Consider the following 18,703-nt stretch of genomic DNA (forward strand, 5'->3'; position numbering starts at 1 on the left):
TATGACATGGATCAATGTAGTTATTCTACTAAACTTTTTGAAAAATCAAACGCTGATCCAATTACCGTATAAACCAAGTATAAAATACATGAGGTTTATCAAGAACGAAATTTAGAAATGATCGATTTGTGTAACTCCTAAAAGTGTGTCGTGAATAAAGTCTTTACCATTTAATGGTTAATTAAATTATGATACAAGTAAATTATTTGATTGAGCTAACAGTTTCTACAACTTAAAGTATAGAAACAAAAAGCTCGTTCCATTTTATCTCAACTATACTTATTGATATAAGCTTTAAGCGCTCGGTTGACAGAAGCTAGACTTGTCATTAAAATTATTGATAATCAAACCTTAGACAAGAGTAAATTTTCTAGATATAATAAGGGTTGAACACTAAATTTTTTGGAAATAGTGAGATACTGAGTTATTAAAATATAGTAAATTTTTAGTATGAACACGACTAAAAGGGATAAACTATAAATAAAATAGGTCGATGTATAGTTTTTATGAATACGTTCAATAGGTTACACTATGAATAGTAGTGAGAGATTGATAATCAAGATTTTTAATTTTTATATTATTATATAGCAAGCAGATAAATGGTTGATTTACTTTCAATAGAATTATTGTGACGTAACAATATTGTGTATAGCCTCTTCTGTTATAGCATTGAAAATAACTTTCGCAATATTAACCAGCTATGTACTTATTAGTTATTAGTATCTAACAAATGAAAAAAAAAATTTATTTTATATTAATAACTTAAATCAGATTAGAGCTCAAAAGAAAATTTAAATTCTACATGAAAAGTGAATCACAAATCTATGATACTAGTCTTTACCTATTAATAAAAAAAAAAATAGCTATTTAATTAATTTTCAATTTAATAAAAGTGTATATATACTCCTGGAATTTGAATCCAGCGAAAAGCTACGCCAACCCTGTAATGCTAAGGGTTGTCGCATTCTTTTCTTTTCTTGGTATTGAATAATAAAAAGGGGATGTTTTTTCAAAATACTATTTATATACTCAATGTTTTTTTTCTTTGACAAAAATATCACATGTTACTGTATAAAGGTTCTGTTACTACTAAGACCGTTAACTGGTAAATGAAAGGCCAATATTGAAGAAGTAATATTAATTGTTTGTTTTTGTATTATATTTTCGAGTATTTGTAAATTAAAGGTTTAAATAAATAAGGAAACAACCGTTAGTAATTTATTTCAAGAAAAAAAAACCCCCCTAATTCGTGAAACCCCAAATTCGTGAAACCCTAAATTGAAAAATCATCAATTTGGGCGGCTTAAAGTGACGATGTCTGATCAAGGTGATGGAGATGGTGATGACGAACGATTTCGACTTGAGGAATTTGAGTCCAATAATGATTCTGAAGGTGATGAGGCTCAGAACACGGAGGCTAGAGATTGGCGTGACATCTTGAAAGATATCTGCAACGTTGGAGAGGCTAATGATGAAGATTCTGAAGGTGTGAGATCAGATAGCGTTCTCAATAGTCTGTGCAGTGACGATGAGGATGGTGAAGAGGTGTCGAAGAAGAGTAGAAGAGAGTTCAACCCGCGATCAAGTATGGACAATTTTCAGTTCAAATTAGGCATGGAGTTTCCTTCTATTGGTCATCTGAGGCACGTGTTGAAGGAAGTGTTCATTAAGAATGATCGGGAGTATAAGATTTTGGTGAACGACACAACTCGGTTGAGGGCTAAGTGTAATGCCACGGGTTGCAATTGGATTCTGTATGCAAGGAAGCAGGAATCGGAGAAGAAGACGGTAGGGGTGAATACGCTGATTGACAACCATGACTGCGGAATAGTGTTCAACAACAAGCATGTCACGAGTCATTGGCTAGCGAATTTTTTCCTACAGCACTTTCGACTAAATCCTAACTTGGATTACAAGTGCTTCAAAGAGATGGCTGCAGCGTCCAAATTCTGTAACGTGTCGAGTCTAGTCTTCTACAAGGCAAGGAAATTGGCTCTTGAAAAATTAGAGGGCTCGGTCAAGGAATAATATGCAATTCTCGATGACTATTGCAAACAACTACAAGCTACAAACCCAGGTACAACATCCCTTCTTAAAAGTACTCTAGTTCACGGAAAAAGAGTATTTGAAAGAGCTTACATTTGCTTAAAGGCTTGTAAGGAGGGGTTCAACAAAGGTTGCAGACCCATCCTAGGTTTTGATGGGTGTTTTTTGAAAGGTTTTTGCAAGGGAATGATACTTGTTGCTATTGGTATTCACGCCAATAACTCTCAATTTCCAGTAGCCTTCGCTGTAGTCGAGAAGGAAAACACATCATCTTGGACTTGGTTTATGCATTTGTTGAATGAGGATTTATAGGTTGATAATCCAAGCCGATTCACAATGATGAGCGATAGACAGAAGGGATTGGAGAAGGCATTGAGAGACGTCTTTCCCGGGGCTGAGATTAGGTTTTGTGTGAGACACTTGCACGCGAATTTCAGAAAAGAGCGTGGCGATTTATTGCTCAAACAGATATCGTGGGCTTGTGCACGCGCAACTACACGCGAAGAGTTTACTAGGCGAATGAACGAGCTGAAAGAAGAAGATGAAAAAGCACATGAATGGTTGGTGAAGAAAGATCCTAGGAAATGGACCAAGTCGCATTTCAGAGAAGAAGGAAAGTGTGATATGGTTATCAACAACATGTGTGAGAGCTACAACTCAGCGATTATGCCAGTTCGCGACAAGCCTATTGTAATTATGCTAGAGAAAATCAGAGATTGGCTCATGCGTCGGTTTGCCAGTAAAAGAATGGAGGTTCATAAATGGAGTGCACCTGTTGGTAAACGGATACTGAAGGTTATTGAGATGTATAAAAACACTACGAGGTAAATACAGGTACTTCATTAGCATAAGTAGTTTATCAACATAAGAAATTTACTTTGTGATGATTGTGATGTTATTACAGGTACTGTCAGGCAACATTTGCTGGAAATGGGAAGTTCCAAGTCACTTACCATGGATCTGAATAGTTCGTGGTTGACTTGCGAGCCAAGATATGTACGTGCAAGTTATTTCAATTAGGAGGGATACCTTGTGGCCATGCATTGGCATGTATCTGGTCATCAGGTCTTGACCACATGGACTTCATTGACAACTGGTTCAAAAAGGAAGCCTATATTGTTGCTTACTCGGGGGGATTATCGAGCCGATGACTAGTCCGGACAAATGGCCAAAAGTTGGCTTGAACCTCATCCTTCCACCACCAGACCAGCCAATGCCTGGATGGCCAAAGAAAAAGAGAAACAGATCGAATGATGAACCTGCACCCGGATACGGGCCATTCCCTAAACATGCAACAAAACTCTCGAGAAAAGGGCAAGTAAATCGGTGCAGCAAATGTAAACAGCCAGGCCATTCAAGGGTCACATGTCGTAACCAAACTGTAGAAGAGGTAAATTATAGTCTTGTTTCACATTTTGTAAGCAACCGGATTATCTTGTAAAATTGTTGTCACATTTTGCAGTCTCGGCAAGTCAAGAAAGAGGTCGACCAATAAATGTCAATCCAAACCCGGAGACAGTTAAGCAAGCTGAGAGAAGGAAGAGGCAGCAACAAGCTCAGTCTCATACTCAGTCTCAACCATCTCAGTATGGCCCATCACAGTCCCAGCCATCACAGTCTCAGCCGTCACAATCTCAACTATCTCAGTATGGTCCATCACAGTCTCAGCCATCACAGTCTCAACCATCTCAGTATGGTCCATCACAGTCTCAGCCATCACAGCCATTCACAGCACTTGCGGCGTGGAAGAAAAAGTATCGACTAAACAGTTAGTTTAGTGTGTCAAATAGGCTTATAAGTAGGGCCTGAAAATATGTGTAAAGGTCCCTTTTTGGTAGTTTACTACATGTCTGTTTTTAATATGTCTTTTAGTATATAAAACCTGCTGAACATTTAGTATGTTTTTAGTGTGTCTTTTTGATAGTTTAGTACATGTCTGTTTTTGGTATGTCTTCAGTATGACATATATGGATGCCTATTTGAACATGAATACAACTAACAAAACATTTTGGCTCAATTTGTGTTTTCTCACATTCTGCTTTCTCAATCAATAACACATTCACCACCAGCAATACAAAAAAAAAAACCAATTGCATTACACAGAGTAGAAGATGATAGTATTCAGTCAAAACCAATACACAACAAAAGCAGTACACATAGTACATTGCATTCAGTCAAACCAATACACCACAAAACGTTGACACATAGTAATATAACCATAAATTTCATCCCTATACAGAGTAGAACCAAGACACAATCAAACCAAGCACAACCAAGACACCATTTCGCTCTCAGAGTAAGAGTAATTAGACAACATGGACATAGATTGGAATGAATCCAACACTAACTACATGTATTCGTTCATCTTGTGCATGCTTTGGATGTCGCTCTGCCATGTGGTCAATTTCGCTCTCAGAAAAAGCTAGAAGAAGAAGAATCGAAGAAGAAGAGAAGTTTTGGGCATTTAGGGATTTCGGGATTTGAATATTAAATATTGATAACAATATTCCTCTTCATTTTCCTTAAATGTTTACTTTAATTATTTTTATTTAAAAAAATATTTTTATCAATATTTTAATTCAGCATATAGGTAGATTCACGCCATGTGGATTTCCGTCTATCACTTAACAGTGCGAGCTGTAACGGGACTACTAAACTGTAACATGTGGTATTTTTGCCAAAGAAAAAAAAATGAGTATATAAATAGTGTTTTGACCAAAGATAAAGTATTATTTTCACCATTTTCCCTAACTTAAATCATAATAGAGGTCAAAGAAAAATTTAAAATTCTACTTCAAAGAGATGAAAAGTGAATTGTAAACACGACAAAAGATGTGATACTAGTATTCTCATGTAAATCATACCACCACAAACCCAATTTATCTTCACATATTAGCATAGACGGTGTCAGTATAGGCAAATGAGAGGCTATAGCCCCCCTTAAATTACGTTTTGCTAGTTTTTAATTTTGTTCTTTATTTTACCTTAAAATTTAACAAGTTAATCCCGGATCGACATTGTTTTCGCTACTAGAAATTGCGGAGATCCACACTCATACAAAAGATTATATATCCATATATGAGACTCATGACCAGGCTCGGCTCTTCCCCTAGCGAAGTAAAGCCACTGCTTTAGGCTCACATAGCAAAAAAAGCCCATTTTGTATACCCAAACCTTCACTTGTTTACACAATTCCATAAAAAAAACAAACAAATGTAAAAGGTAATGAGTGGGCTCATGATGTGCCATACTTACATAAAGGCGATTTATTTACGCTTAAAGTACACATAATTAAAAAGAAAAGCTCAAACTGATGTACCATAAATTCTGAAGTATATATAACAGAAAAAAAAAAAAAAAAAAAAAAAAAAAAAAAAAAAAGTTAGTGGCTATCTAACCATATGAAACGCTAAAAAATTTTAAATAACCAACGTTTCGTTAATTTTTGGTAAGTAGCCACGTAAATCTATTTACGCAGAATAAATTTCTGGTAAATATGTGTAAATAACGTTGGTTACGTCATATTTTTGACTATTTATGAAGCATTTATGGTTATTTACGAAAAATTTACAAAACGTTGGATAAAATGCAAATGTTTTTATTTTTTTGTCTTATAAAAAAAATTATGAATGAAAAAAAAATGTTTACAGGGCATATCAACCCTTCATCAAAAATAAAAATTGATGATCTTTTACTTTGTGTAGGAAAAAAATTTGTTAATGATTTGTATTATTGTTTGATATTATCATTATTATAATCACCAAATATGAAATTTAGATTGTGTGTTCTTCAATTATTTTCCCGTAACAATACCATTTTTTTTTCTTCTGAAGATTCACTTTAAGCCTCCGGCTCTGCTCATGACCTAATGATGGTACTACAAAAACTACACTGATCAATATATACTTGTATCGAAGCTAGATTTAAATCTTAAATAAATCATTGAAAAAAAAAATCTGCAAACGACTTGCATATGGAGATTTTACACGTGGGACAAAAATTAGCGGAAGAGCCTGATGAGTGACGACCCAAAAAAACCAAACCTAAAAGGAATTTTACCTCTTGAAAGAGAGATTACCGTGATTAGTTACATGAGTCATTAAAGTTCAGTCAGTTGAGATAATAAGGTGGCAAAAACTTATTTGAGGATTACGAATTATAATAGGAAGTGTCGAAGTGAGCATAGAATAGATATACATTAGCCATAAAATGTTTGACTAAATAGAGAGATTTTAGCAACAAAAAACATAAACAAATTTCAAATAAAGAGATACACATGTGGTATCGTTCAAACTTTCAAGCTCTTTTTCCCTCAATATTTTCCATTTCATTTCGGTTTTGTCAAGAAATTAATCAATGGATTACGATCCTCATAACCCACTTCCAGGGCTTATTAGCCATGAAGACCAAGAGTTGACGTGGCTCTTCAATGCTCAGTCCTCTCAGATGGCCGCAGAAAATTACGATAAAGTGCATAACTCGAACAAGCTCAGAAAATGGGCTTCGCTTGTGATTTACAAAGTAAGCTCTCATGCTGAACATATCATATAGTAATGATAAACATTATAAATTAGATTTAACGTTACTCTCGATTTTCTTTGCAGTATTCAAAATGCGAATATTTTGATGCGACCATACCTTATATAGCCATGACTTATTTCGATCGCTACATTTCACGTGGAAATCCTATCTTGGTAAAACCCTTAAAAAAATGTTTTTGTTTTAAATTAGCACCCATATGTATTTATTTTCAATATTACTTTTCATAGCAAGTAATGAACGACATTATCCGAGATATTGAGCTTCTTGCTCTTTGCTGCCTTACACTTGCTTGGAAGATGAGAGACATTAATTTCACTATCCCCAAACTTCAGGTATTAAATTGCTACGCTTTACTTCTTAGTCTTTACTAATATATAAGAGGTGAAAAAAGAAACTCTAGCAATCTATTTAATGACATATATCACATATGAAAAGAAAAAAAAAATGGACCAAGATACTTATGGATAATCACAAGATATTATTGCTATCAAACATGGGGTCATGAATTAATTGTGAATCAATAGCCTAGTTAGCCCTCCCATTGCAATGAACATTGAAACTTAAAGTTTCACAGTTGGAGGAAAATTAGTTCTATTTTTTTTTTTTTTTTTACTATTAGGAAAATTAGTTCAAACTTTAAAAAAAGTGACACTAGTTATCAATAAAATTTAAAATTTCTATCTGATGCGTCAATGAAATTTTGGTAAAATTTCTATCTGATGCGTCAATTTATTATATTTTTCTAAAATTTAAAAATGACTACTAAAACATATCAATCAGTTGTTAATTTTTTTTTTTAAAACGTAGCAAAGACAACCAGATCTTGCCAATTTGACAACAATGGAATTCCATAGAGTAGAGCTTAAGATTCTTAAAGCGCTCGATTGGAATTTGCGTGTTGTGACTGCCTTTTGCTTCGTGCCCTATTTCATTCCCAAGTGTGTCACACCCCATGGCTTCAACCCTAGGAACATCAATGAAATCATCGTAGGAATTCAATGCCATGAAGGTATTTTATGTACTACTTTCACATATAATTTTTTTTAATGATTGCATTTTTCTAGCTATCTAGGTAATTACAATATAAATCCTAACTAATCTATGCATTTTAATTTATTATTTTTTTTAGAAGTCGGCATTTCTATCGCGAAAAGGAAGCCATCGGTAATTGCAGCCTCGGCTCTCGTCGCAGCTACCAAAATTTTGTACCATCGGCGACTTTGTAAGTCTATCGAGGAAGAAATACTTCAAGAGGTGTGCGGAAATTGAAATCATGTAATTTAAAATTCTTACGAAAAAATATATCAATATTGAATTATATTAATTTTTCATCAGGCTCACGAGAGACGATTCGCGAATAAAGTGGTTTCTGCGTGCAACGCGATGAAACTCCGGATTGAGAGTGACATTATTATTGTGCATAAGTTAAATGGGTGTGGACCCCCGAAAAGGATTAGAGTACGAGCCGGAGGATTGATGGGGAGACATGAATTAGTGGGCGCCGGGAATTCCTCGGAAAGATTGAATTTAGTTCTTAAGTGGAGCCCGGCAATGGGACGCCGCGATGTGTTCGTGATATTTGCCGGTGGGACTCGAATGGCGTGGCCACGTGGACAGGATGTGGAGAAAAAGACCCGACAACGTATTAGGATCGCTCTCGAGAGTGCTGTTCGGGATCTTTATGTGGAACGGCTCCGTCTTATGCTGGCCGGGATCTTCGCATAGCTATTTTAGTCATTTTGAAACTTAAAACTAGTTTGGCAATATTTTACTAGTAAGAAAATGTAATTATTTTACTCAAGTGACGATATTCAAACATTGACTTATTTTACCTTTATTTGGTCCAATGGATTCTACTAGTCAACAAGTTTAGTCGAGATATATTTACTTCTCCTTGATACTTGCTAGCAAGAAGTTCAAATAAATTTGAGTTTATGAGGTGTCAAATGATGTGTTAAAATTATTTTCCAAAAAAAAAAGATGGATTAAAATTGTTCATTAGCCAAAACCAGTTTTTTTTTTTTTTTTTTTTTTTTGCAATAGGTAAAGGATATAAAAAATATTATTGGCTTCATAGAATTCTAGGAGAGCGGGTCTCTAGAACCATTTAGATTAACATTGATCGCGGATCATATGCTTGAATATGAAGAAAGAAAGATAGTTTCATTAAATTATAAAATTAATTAGAATTCAATTATATATATATATATATATATATGTATATATTTATGAGTGTTAATTATATTCGTGCATATATTAGTTAACCCTGTTGTAGGTCAGTCAGTGCTCACGAGTGACCATTCATTTGTTAGTTTATTATATTCGTGCATATATTAATTAATTATATTCGTGCATATATGAGTGTCAATTGACCGGGCCGCCCTGAGCCCCTTCTGCTGTTTGGGTCCCGAGCCCGGCCCACACCCCTAAATTACCCAATCTAACCCCGGACAAGATGCCAAACCAAGTCTGACTCAAAGAGACAAGACTTGCCAAATTTTAATAATTATAAAATTATTATCTAAAGTTGTTTCTCTAAAAAATAAATAAATTAAAATTAAAATGTTTTTAAAAGGACCTTTTCACCCCCCAAAAGTCATGGCCTTGGTTGCCTGAAATACTATTCCTCAAGGCCAACCCAGCCCACTATTTTTTTTCCTCTTTCAAACATTCTCATCAATGGAAAAGTTATCATCACTGACAGTGATTTCCCGCTTCAGTGGTGCCCTATAGTAAAACTCGACGACGTATTTCTCATCTTCAATGATGAAATCCAAAACGTCCGGCTACGCAGACCGAAAACTCAATAAAAAAATTGCCCTCGAGAGTGCCATTCCCAGCTTCAGCTTCCATGGTATTTGAAGAGCGGTTTTTCGTTTAAGCTATACACTGAATCTAATTACACTGGAAAAGACAGTCGATCACTTTTTGATTCGAAACTAAACGAAGCTGAAATGGGTCTTGAAGATTTCAAAATGTTGAAAAAAAATTAAAAATTAAAAAAAAAAAGGTAAGAATACAAATGTCTAATCTTAAAAATAAAAAATAAAATAAAATAAGTAACGAGCAACCTAAACAGAATTGCAGTATCTAACTGGATTAAAAATAAAATATGATAACCACAATCTGATGATTTTCGGGATAATGGCACCATAAAAGTCCCGACACAACACCAAGCCAAAATCGGACATGAGAAGATGCTGTGATCTCTGCAAAACTGTTCACTATCTCTAATCCTTGCACATAAATATCTCTAACTGCTAAGCCTCTCGAAGAAGTATAGATAACCCATGTCTTTTGGGGGATGAATGGAAGCTCCGACCTTGTTGTCGTTAAAAATAGTCCACCGACCGTCTTTCAGAATGTGAGCTACGTAATGACCACATTGAGTGGAGGTTCCGATGTGGCTTACGATTCCCATGAGCCTGTATTCTGTGGAAGCAAACAAACCAAACAGATATTTCTCATCAGATGGTGAATTTCGAACGAGGGTTAGTTTCATCCTCGAGACTATAATAATCGAAAAGGTAAAAAATAGAAAATCAAAAAGGTTTTTAAGATCACTAACTTCCTCCCCCATCTGGTAGCCCTGCATCGGCTGGACTAGAAGCCGTGTTCGATGATGTGGCTTCCATGTCAGATGAAGTAGAAGCATCGGGATTGGTGAATATCCAGTCAGTTGCTTTCTCAATATCACCTCCCTGACATTCAATGAAAATAGAATTAAGAACAGAAAAGAGTCAATTAGCATGTGACTGTCTCGTATATGAAAAAAAAACATTATTTATAACTAGAAATAGTAAAAGGGTTGATGAATGACAACTGTTATAGAAAACTTACCGAAGCCTTCAATGCCTTCCGAGCAACTTCTTCTTGAAATCCAAATGAAATCAACATCTCAACTTTTGATTGATCCACGGCGGATTCTCCACCTTGGGATATAGGTGCATCGATGTCTGATAAAAGAACGTGAAAAAATAAAAATAAAAAAATAAAAAGATTTAGTACTTACTAAAATGAAATCAAAATCAAAAGTAGAGAGAATTAATAGGTACTAAATGCGGTACCTGGATCATCCATGTGAGAAAGTAGCCAATTCATCGCCTCTTCTACTCCAGCATTTGAGGTATTAATGGCAGCTTTCTCGCAGTGAAGATTATTAAAACCCATTGCAACAAGCTGGCCGACAATATCCATGTTGGCCATAGGTTTAGCTACCTCAGCCTCAGCCTCATGAACTAACATTTAGAGGGAAAAAAATATCAAGGAGCAATAGAAAATCGATTTAACTTTTTCCTTCTGAAGAGTAATTGAAGACACTTACCACCCTCGGGTAATAGCTCCTCTCCGGCTTGACATCCCTTGCTACGCATGTGACTAATATCAATAACATCAGGTACATCAATATAGACATCTGTATAGAATGAAAGCAGTAATGAATGTTAGCAAGCGCACAAATCTGTTTTGAAAAATAAAAAATAAAAATAAATTTAATATAAAATTCCATAAAGATTACCTAATTTTTTCGGCACCCAGCCTGCTTCCATAACAAATTTTCGCATATGCAAAACTAGGTAATCTGGGAACGAAGTCAGACCAGCTGTCCTGCAAGGCATTCAGAAATGTATAGTAAGACAATAGTTCCTCACATAAGAATGATGAATAACAAGCATTAGAGTCTTAGAACAATAGACTCCAAGAACTATCATGAATTAAATAGAGAAAAGAACAATATACAGCATTGAAAGAGACCCATTATAAAGAACTACAATAACTACATGAGCTCTCCCAACTCCATTAACAGACAAAGGCTTTCTTTCCTTAAAGAAACCCCATTCAAAAATCTATTTCAGAGTACCAATCCAAAACTTGATACAAAAAAAAAGGCACAAACCAATAGAACTGCTGGTAGGAGAATTCTTTGTACCAAAACAATTTTTTTATTTTTCTACTAAGTTGGAAAGATAGAAGAGCTTCTACAGATTCTTAAGGATTCCAGAAGTCGATTCTTTCAAGCGATTATTCATGATCCAAGGGACTACAAGTGTTCTTTGCAATGATGTGAAAACAAAAAGGCTTACTTGACAGCCGTTGTCTTGGACTTCAGAGCTGAACTATAGAAATCGTGTATCTCCTCTGGAAATACAAAGCTGGACAGACATGCTTCTAAAGGCACCCTTGGACGTACTATCTCTTCATTGGATCTGCAACATGTTGACACTCTTAGCAAGGTGAAAATGAGAAAACAGGGTATAACTAGGCAATTAATACAAATTGAACTTACAATTCCTTCCCCTCGGATTCCTTTTCTGCTTTCAGCTTCTGAAACGCTTGAAATTCCGCTGAAATAATGATTTTTTAAGGAAAAGACAAATTGCCTTACATAGAACTTTGATTTTTTAAAAATATGGTTTTAGATACATGTCCCCAACTCACCTTTATTAGTGGCTTCATGTAATGGGATATTTAGAGAGAGAATATAGTCGAGCCTTCTATTGTAAGCAACTTTTCCAGATGAACACAGAATACGGTCTTCAATACCAAATTTGAAACACCTTGCAGGATCAACCTCGGGTTTCCCAGTATTGACTCGTTCAACTTGGTCAAGAAAATGTAGGAAGAATTCCAAGGCATCCTATATGGTGGTAATACTTTCAAGCATTCAGAAACAATGCCGTACTTGATTCTTGTTTTCATACCTTTTTTTTTTTTTGTATAACTGAAACATTGAAATAAACTAAAAAGGCGATACATGTACCTGCTGTTTCATGGTAGAAAATTCAGGATGACTGGCAGCAATAACAGCTTTGAACATACGAGGTGGTATCCCTACTTGTTTCTGATATTCGTATAAAAAGACAAAAAAAAAAAGGTAAATAAATAAATCAGCAAGTAAAAAAAAGGAACCATAAAACACATTAGACTAATGGTTGGAATGCAAGTCCACGCTAGGACAGGTGACTTGAGGAGCAAGAAATATAAGACTCACAGTGGGCGGCGCGGTTGGGGTAGCAGCACTGACATCGTTTTCCTAGATAAGACATAAAGATTATGTAAAACCTGAATAGGCATAGCTGACAAGCATTTCTACACATAAAGCTGTTTGGCTTGTTTTCATACCTCCAGAGATGGGATAGAGTATTTACCAGACAGCAAACCATGACCCAGCTTTGTTCTGCCATAGAATATAAAGCCAAATTATGTACCTTGCGTATCAGGAAAGCGCAAGTCTAACTAGTTAGACAGTTTTGGTACTACTCTTTTTTTTTTTTAAAGAAACTCGAAAATTATATTAAAAAGAGTAAAAAAGAAAGCTTCTACTATGAAGAAGCAAAAAACAAGCTAGTTTTGGTACTACTGTAACCACCAAGAGAATTTCTAGGGGTGGTGTTTTCTTTTGAGAGGCGTTATGGGAGAGGCTTAATCGCTCTTCACTATTTGGCTCTCAGCTTTATGTTCAGATTTTATTCCTTTTTCTTTGTACGTTCTCACTTTAGATTGGTGTTGCATGTTTTAAAACTTGTTTATTTCCTTATGGTTTTCCAAATCAAGTTTCTTCATAAAATATTATTAGAGTTCAAAATAAAATAGCTACTTACAACTGCATATTCAGATCTACAGTTGGATCAGCAGGAGCAGTCTCAAAAGCCCTTTTCAAATCTTGAGTCTTGTAGTATCTGACAATGGGGAAAAAAAAAGGAAAAATTTAGTCATCTAGCGTAACAGATTTCACAAAGAGACGTGATTTTTGTCAAGCTGGACAAGGTAGAAGTCGAAAACTAACCGTGTGTAGAAGGACTGTGTCGAGAACACAACTTGCATAGTTGCTGCCAGATAGCAACTGCAAAGAAAAGAAAAAATGAGAATACAGATAATGTTTGCGAACAAACTAAATAGACCAAAACAAGTCTGGTTTAGCAACATTACCTATTTCCAAGATTGACAAGTCCTGTGTAACCAGGTCCACAGATCAGTTCCAAATCCTCCCCACTTTCTTGAATTCGGTCCCAGTCAAAATTGGTGTTCTTGTCGAGCTCTCTTTCAGCGGTAGTCATTTCTGTCTGGAAACAAGAATATGACGGGTAAAGTGAGGTTTTTAGATGCAGAAAACCTTAATTCCCATCAAAACTTCCCACGTATTAAAAGTAATAAGAGGCTGAGAAGATCAAGGGATCGTTATTTTTTCTACCAAAACAACATTTGCAAACTCAAGGCATGTTGGAATAAATCGGGTAAAAAAAAGTATGGTTGAAATTTATGTACTAACCTTTTGAAGAGACGAAAAGTCAATTCCAAAAAAAGCAAGATGCTGTCCAAGAAATGGATCTATGACACTGTCATCCTCTGGGTATGAGTAAACATCTGAGCTGCCACAATATGTTACCCATCATTAAATCTACATATACACCGAACCTTCAAAAATTGACTAACACATAAAAATAATCAACCACATATATTAAGCTGCTAATCACTAGAGATAACATTACCTGCTCCTTCTAAATCAGCGGTGATCGTTCCCAGCTTTACAGCAAGAGGATATCCTGTTTCTTTGTAATGTTCTACGGCATGGTTGTTGCCACCAGTTCCGTCCCAATTTTTCCGGCCGCAAAGTATCATTCCATCAGTGAGGTTCAGCCAGAGATTCTCTGTTTTGTCGCACTTGGTGCATTTCCACCCCGACGGAGGAACGATAACACCATTGTCTATTTGCTGCAAGCTCATTGCATATCCGCTCGTCTGCTTTGAATCGGCTGTCCACGCTGCAACTTGCTCCTTCCTTTCAGCACCCTCGGCCAGTAGGATCGCATCAACTGCCAACCTTACCTGCCGTATCGATACCCAAATCATATCATAAGTTGAGATGGTATGTAAAAGGGGGGAGACGAGTCATAAGTCTGGATTTGGATATTTTTTTACGATTAATAAAAAAAAGGGGGTATATTATTTACTAAACCCCTTGGTCAGTCTCTATAAAGGGAAGAACACATATTCATCAAACAATGGGTTTTTCGATGGTTCGTGATTAATAGCAACCACATTAGTAATCAAAAGGTGCCAAGAAAAAGGTCATGTTGACAAGAAAATTTACGGACTGAATTTATTTGAAGGCCTCTATAAATTATTTCGAATCTCAAATATTGAAAGAAAATAAGTAGGTTCTCTGGTAACTTCACTGAAGGAAAGGGAAGGGTAACATAATTGGTAATCAAAAGGTGCCAAGAAAAAGGTCATGTTGACAAGAAAATTTACGGACTGAATTTATTTGAAGGCCTCTATAAATTATTTCGAATCTCAAATATTGAAAGAAAATAAGTACCTTCTCTGGTAACTTCACTGAAGGAAAGGGAAGGGTAACATAATTGGGCAATATGACTATATTGTACGCATCTTCATATTCGATTTCATTGTTGTCGAAGCCACCGTCCAAGCCTACAAATCATAATATGAGTATCGTAGCATTCTGTCCAACTACAGGAGATAATACCAGCACAATAGATGTCCAATTACAAATCATAATATGAGTATCGTAGCATTCAGTCCAAATCATAATATTTGTCTAAAACAGTCATAATAGATGTTCCTATGACCATTCATCAACAGTTTTCACCCAAAAAAAATTAACTTAAAAAGTTAAGCGGTCACTTCTACGAAATAAACCTTGAACCCTTTCTCAAAAAATCAATGTTAGAATCAGAGTCTTTTGGATATCAGCAAATATAAAGCAATGGCAATTTTACAATTTATTAGAAGACAAAAAAAAAAAAAAAAAAAAAAACACCAACAGCATATCGTGCCAGTAATTCAAAATAATGATGTAACTCTATAAAACCACTCCAAAACAGAATGGATCTGATGTCCAAAAAAAAAAAAAAAAACACCTCAAGAACTAAAACACAGCCATATTAAGTCCCCTTAGTAACATACCTATAGCCAACAGAGTAGGTTTTTTCAGAGGCCTGTCCTCAGGAACCAACTTCTTTGTTTGTTTTATGTGCAAGTAAACAGGGTTTCCAGTCTTTTCATAGTTCCAACCAACACATTCCTTTCCGAAAGCAAGAAACGTAGTCATGTCGATAAACAAACCACCTTCTGATCTCTGAATTTCAATAAATAAATAAAATCAATTAGAAATTCAAACCATACAATGCCTCAAAAAGTATATTAGATCAGAGTCCTTTTTTTCCTACATACCTCAGCTTCCAATCATTCATAAAAGCTAAGAGCGATACAATACCCAGGGAAAAACTAAAATAGAATAATATTTTGAAATACAGTCTTCGATCATTCAACTCGCTAAAACTCAACTTCGTTTTCCATGGATCATTAGAAACCGAATGGGAAAAAAGAAGAAAGAAAAAGTGATATTACAAAGCCATGACTAAACATTTAAATTCCCTGGATAACTATTACACGAAAACCCCCACTTCTCAATCTGGGAAACACCGTAAATCCAAATAGAATAACCAAGTTTTTTTTTTCCATGATTTCGAGCTTTCATAGCGTTTGAAAAGCAAAAGCTATAATTTTTCTCGGAAACAAACCACAAACAGCAAATGGAAAGCGGGCGAGAGATTACCGGAGTGTCAAATGAGACACAGCATTCCTGCTTGTAGATACGGTTGGTAGGCTCGGGAATCCGAACTCGCGAGAGGTTGGATCGGAGGAGTTCCATGGGCTCAACCATTGTTTCCTCCGAATGTTTTCCTAAAAAAAAATTGATTCCTTTTATTTCTTTCCAGGGAGAGAATCTGTACTTTGCTTTGCCCTAAGGTCTCTTCAGTGAATAAAGAAGAATTAGTGAATAAACTTTTGGTTGAGTAATGTGGAATGATGGATCTAAGCCGCGTACGAAAGTACCAATTTTTTAATAACTTTCTAATCACATTTTATATCTTCGCCACTATTATGATGTTATCTCTGTGAGCATATTTTATTACTAAATAAAATGATATTTAATAGAAAAATTATATATGCAAATCAAGTTCAACACAGAAAAATTATAGTCATGGAAACTTATAAGATAACAAAGGACGGAATTACACCTTACAAAAACCTTGTAATTTTTTTGGAGGAGATATAGTAACAAATAACTAGATATTTAATTTCGCTAACATGAACAAGTTACAAGCACAGACGATACAAAGAGAAGCATCATATGTGAGACGAAAGTCGTATTCATGCGATCACAGGTCACTCCATTCCAATATCGGAATCGAATCCAAAACCCTAAATCGACTTCAGACCAGATAAAATCCCTAAATTTATTTCAGAATAGGATCAACAAATCTAAACAAAAGCCCTAAATCTAAACACTCACCTTCCGGTTAAGCTTCGGTCGGTCGGTCGCTGTTGAAGGTCCTTGGGGACGAGGGACGGTTGTTCTGAGAGAGAGAGAGAGATGTATGTGAGAATCGGAGTAAAAGTGACGACCGTTTGAGAGTCCGAGAGAGGAGTAAAGTGACTAAACTATGCTCGGCAGAGTGAAAAAAATAATAATAATAATAATAATAATAATAATAATAAATAAAAGGTAATAAGATAAATAAAAGGTAATAAGATAAATGGCTGAGATAAATGCTCTGTTTTTGTTTTTATAAAAAAAAATTAAACTGTTTATTCGGTGTTTGGCAAAACTGTTTTTACAAAAAAAAAACTTTAAAAGCGATTTTAGAATTTCTACATGAGATGAAAAAGTTATGATTCTTAACTTTTGAAAAAAGTGTTTTTAAGTTTGCTATACAAATTACCGTGATTTCCTCGTACAAAGTGTTTCTAAGTATGATATTTTAAATTCTATCTCGCTTCGTAAATTGTGAGAATTTTTGTACCATAATACATAACTTTTCTTTCTGCCTCATTCAGAATTTTTGTGTTTTGTTTCTTTGACTGTTCTTCAAATTGTTTGGAAATATTCTTGAAAATTCTTAATATATAGATTTCAATGAATTGATGTTTCAATTCACTATAATTTGTTATTAAAATAGGTTAGTCGTTATTTGAAATATTCAGGTTCCAAAAATAATCATCTAATTTTCCAAAATATCAATCAACTGGTCTATAACACTCAAACAAGTTATAACGATCTTTGATTATCAGTGCACATCCAATAATACAATAAAATGTCAAAACTAGTATGTCAAGGTCGAAGCTTAGTGTACAACATTCTTGTTTCACTGTCTTTTTTTTTCTTTTGTCTATTTTCTTTATCGAGATCTTCATATCCAAATTCAATTGTGTATGGTGGATAAACCACCTTCCCTTTATATGTTTCACGCTTCCCCTTGATAATAAGTTGTTCATTTAGCGCATTTTTTCTTCCTTCACGTGTTTCCAAACCCTTAATAACAGCTAACAAACATTTAAATATAATCATGCATTCATAAATAGATGTCCACTCTCCAAAACATACAAAAATAATAAAAGATACTTATCATAATTCTATTTTTCGTAGTGACAAAAACTCCACTTTCTTAGAAAATAAACATGATTCAAAATACTTAATCGTGTAAAAATTTGTAATCAACTTTTTATAACACATAAGTAGTTCAAAATCATCTTCCAAATCCCCCATCCAAAATAGGCAACACAATGTCAACAAATTTAATCTAAAAAATTTTAATCGAATCTCAAAAACAAGATTATCAAGCACGTTAATGCAAACAATGCACTTACAAAATCTGATCAAAATAGTGATCCATAAATTAAAATAACCAAGAACTAGTTGTTGATGATGATCTCAAAGGCAGGTAAACTAGTTCAAGATTTTAAGGCGGCGTGAGTTTTTCTAACAATTGATGAATGACCTAATTCGACCCATAATGAGTTTTATTAGGTCATCCCATAATCTTTCGCGATTCTCCTATCCTCGGAAATCAAATATCCGAGAACATCTCACCAAATAAATCACAACCGGAAACTGGATATTTCCAATTATAATCCCGTGGGAGGAAAGTGACATAAGTAATCGAGGTCTTGAACAACTTCTTGCAGCTTCACTCGAACAACATTAACAAAATTGTTTCTCCAAACTAAATCATGCCACACAGGATCCAACACATATTAATAGTTATGTACTTTTCAAGTGAATAGGCATACTTAGAGATTATTGATAACC

General features: G+C 34.9%; 2 protein-coding genes across 4 annotated transcripts; one reads left to right on the forward strand and one right to left on the reverse strand.

The window, feature by feature from the left end:
* Positions 1–2,041: 2,041 nt before the first annotated feature.
* LOC149398343 (uncharacterized) lies at positions 2,042–3,014 on the forward strand. Its single transcript, XM_089614563.1, has 4 exons — positions 2,042–2,077; positions 2,230–2,292; positions 2,359–2,870; positions 2,951–3,014. Exons 1-4 carry the CDS (start codon positions 2,042–2,044, stop codon positions 3,012–3,014), a joined length of 675 nt encoding a protein of 224 aa, XP_089470689.1.
* Positions 3,015–9,564: 6,550 nt separating this feature from the next.
* On the reverse strand, positions 9,565–17,062 carry UBP14 (ubiquitin-specific protease 14). 3 transcript variants are annotated; one of them, XM_089615401.1, is made up of 21 exons: positions 16,907–17,062; positions 16,166–16,293; positions 15,514–15,685; positions 14,906–15,018; positions 14,076–14,412; positions 13,856–13,950; positions 13,516–13,649; positions 13,373–13,429; positions 13,188–13,265; positions 12,709–12,763; positions 12,578–12,619; positions 12,347–12,427; positions 12,025–12,223; positions 11,873–11,930; positions 11,670–11,792; positions 11,105–11,193; positions 10,913–11,002; positions 10,656–10,826; positions 10,429–10,544; positions 10,157–10,289; positions 9,565–10,020 (listed from the first exon to the last, which is right to left on the reverse strand). In XM_089615401.1, exons 2-21 carry the CDS (start codon positions 16,271–16,273, stop codon positions 9,842–9,844), a joined length of 2,430 nt encoding a protein of 809 aa, XP_089471527.1. In that variant the 5' UTR covers positions 16,274–16,293; positions 16,907–17,062; the 3' UTR covers positions 9,565–9,841. The 3 variants fall into 3 exon arrangements, with proteins under 3 accessions (XP_089471527.1, XP_089471528.1, XP_089471526.1); XM_089615402.1 differs by having other exon boundaries at positions 16,166–16,354; XM_089615400.1 differs by having other exon boundaries at positions 16,166–16,363.
* Between the last annotated feature and the right edge of the window lie 1,641 nt (positions 17,063–18,703).

This window comes from Urtica dioica, chromosome 5, assembly GCF_054948205.1.
Source record: "Urtica dioica subsp. dioica isolate 48M chromosome 5, U.dioica_male_clone48M_v1_H2, whole genome shotgun sequence".
Taxonomy (NCBI): Eukaryota; Viridiplantae; Streptophyta; class Magnoliopsida; order Rosales; family Urticaceae; genus Urtica; species Urtica dioica.

What these genes read in the sequence shown, in the direction of transcription:
- LOC149398343 (XM_089614563.1), top strand. Translation starts at nt 2,042, where the DNA reads ATGACTATTGCAAACAACTACAAGCTACAAACCCAG. An exon ending in ACTACAAGCTACAAACCCAG is followed by an intron (nt 2,078 to 2,229) that starts GTACAACATCCC and finishes GGTTTTTGCAAG; the next exon opens with GGAATGATACTTGTTGCTAT. An exon ending in ATGTATAAAAACACTACGAG is followed by an intron (nt 2,871 to 2,950) that starts GTAAATACAGGT and finishes ATGTTATTACAG; the next exon opens with GTACTGTCAGGCAACATTTG.
- UBP14 (XM_089615401.1), bottom strand. Translation starts at nt 16,273, where the DNA reads ATGGTTGAGCCCATGGAACTCCTCCGATCCAACCTCTCGCGAGTTCGG. An exon ending in CTGGGTGCCGAAAAAATTAG is followed by an intron (nt 11,003 to 11,104) that starts GTAATCTTTATG and finishes CATTCTATACAG; the next exon opens with ATGTCTATATTGATGTACCT. An exon ending in TTCTCACATGGATGATCCAG is followed by an intron (nt 10,545 to 10,655) that starts GTACCGCATTTA and finishes TTCTTTTATCAG; the next exon opens with ACATCGATGCACCTATATCC.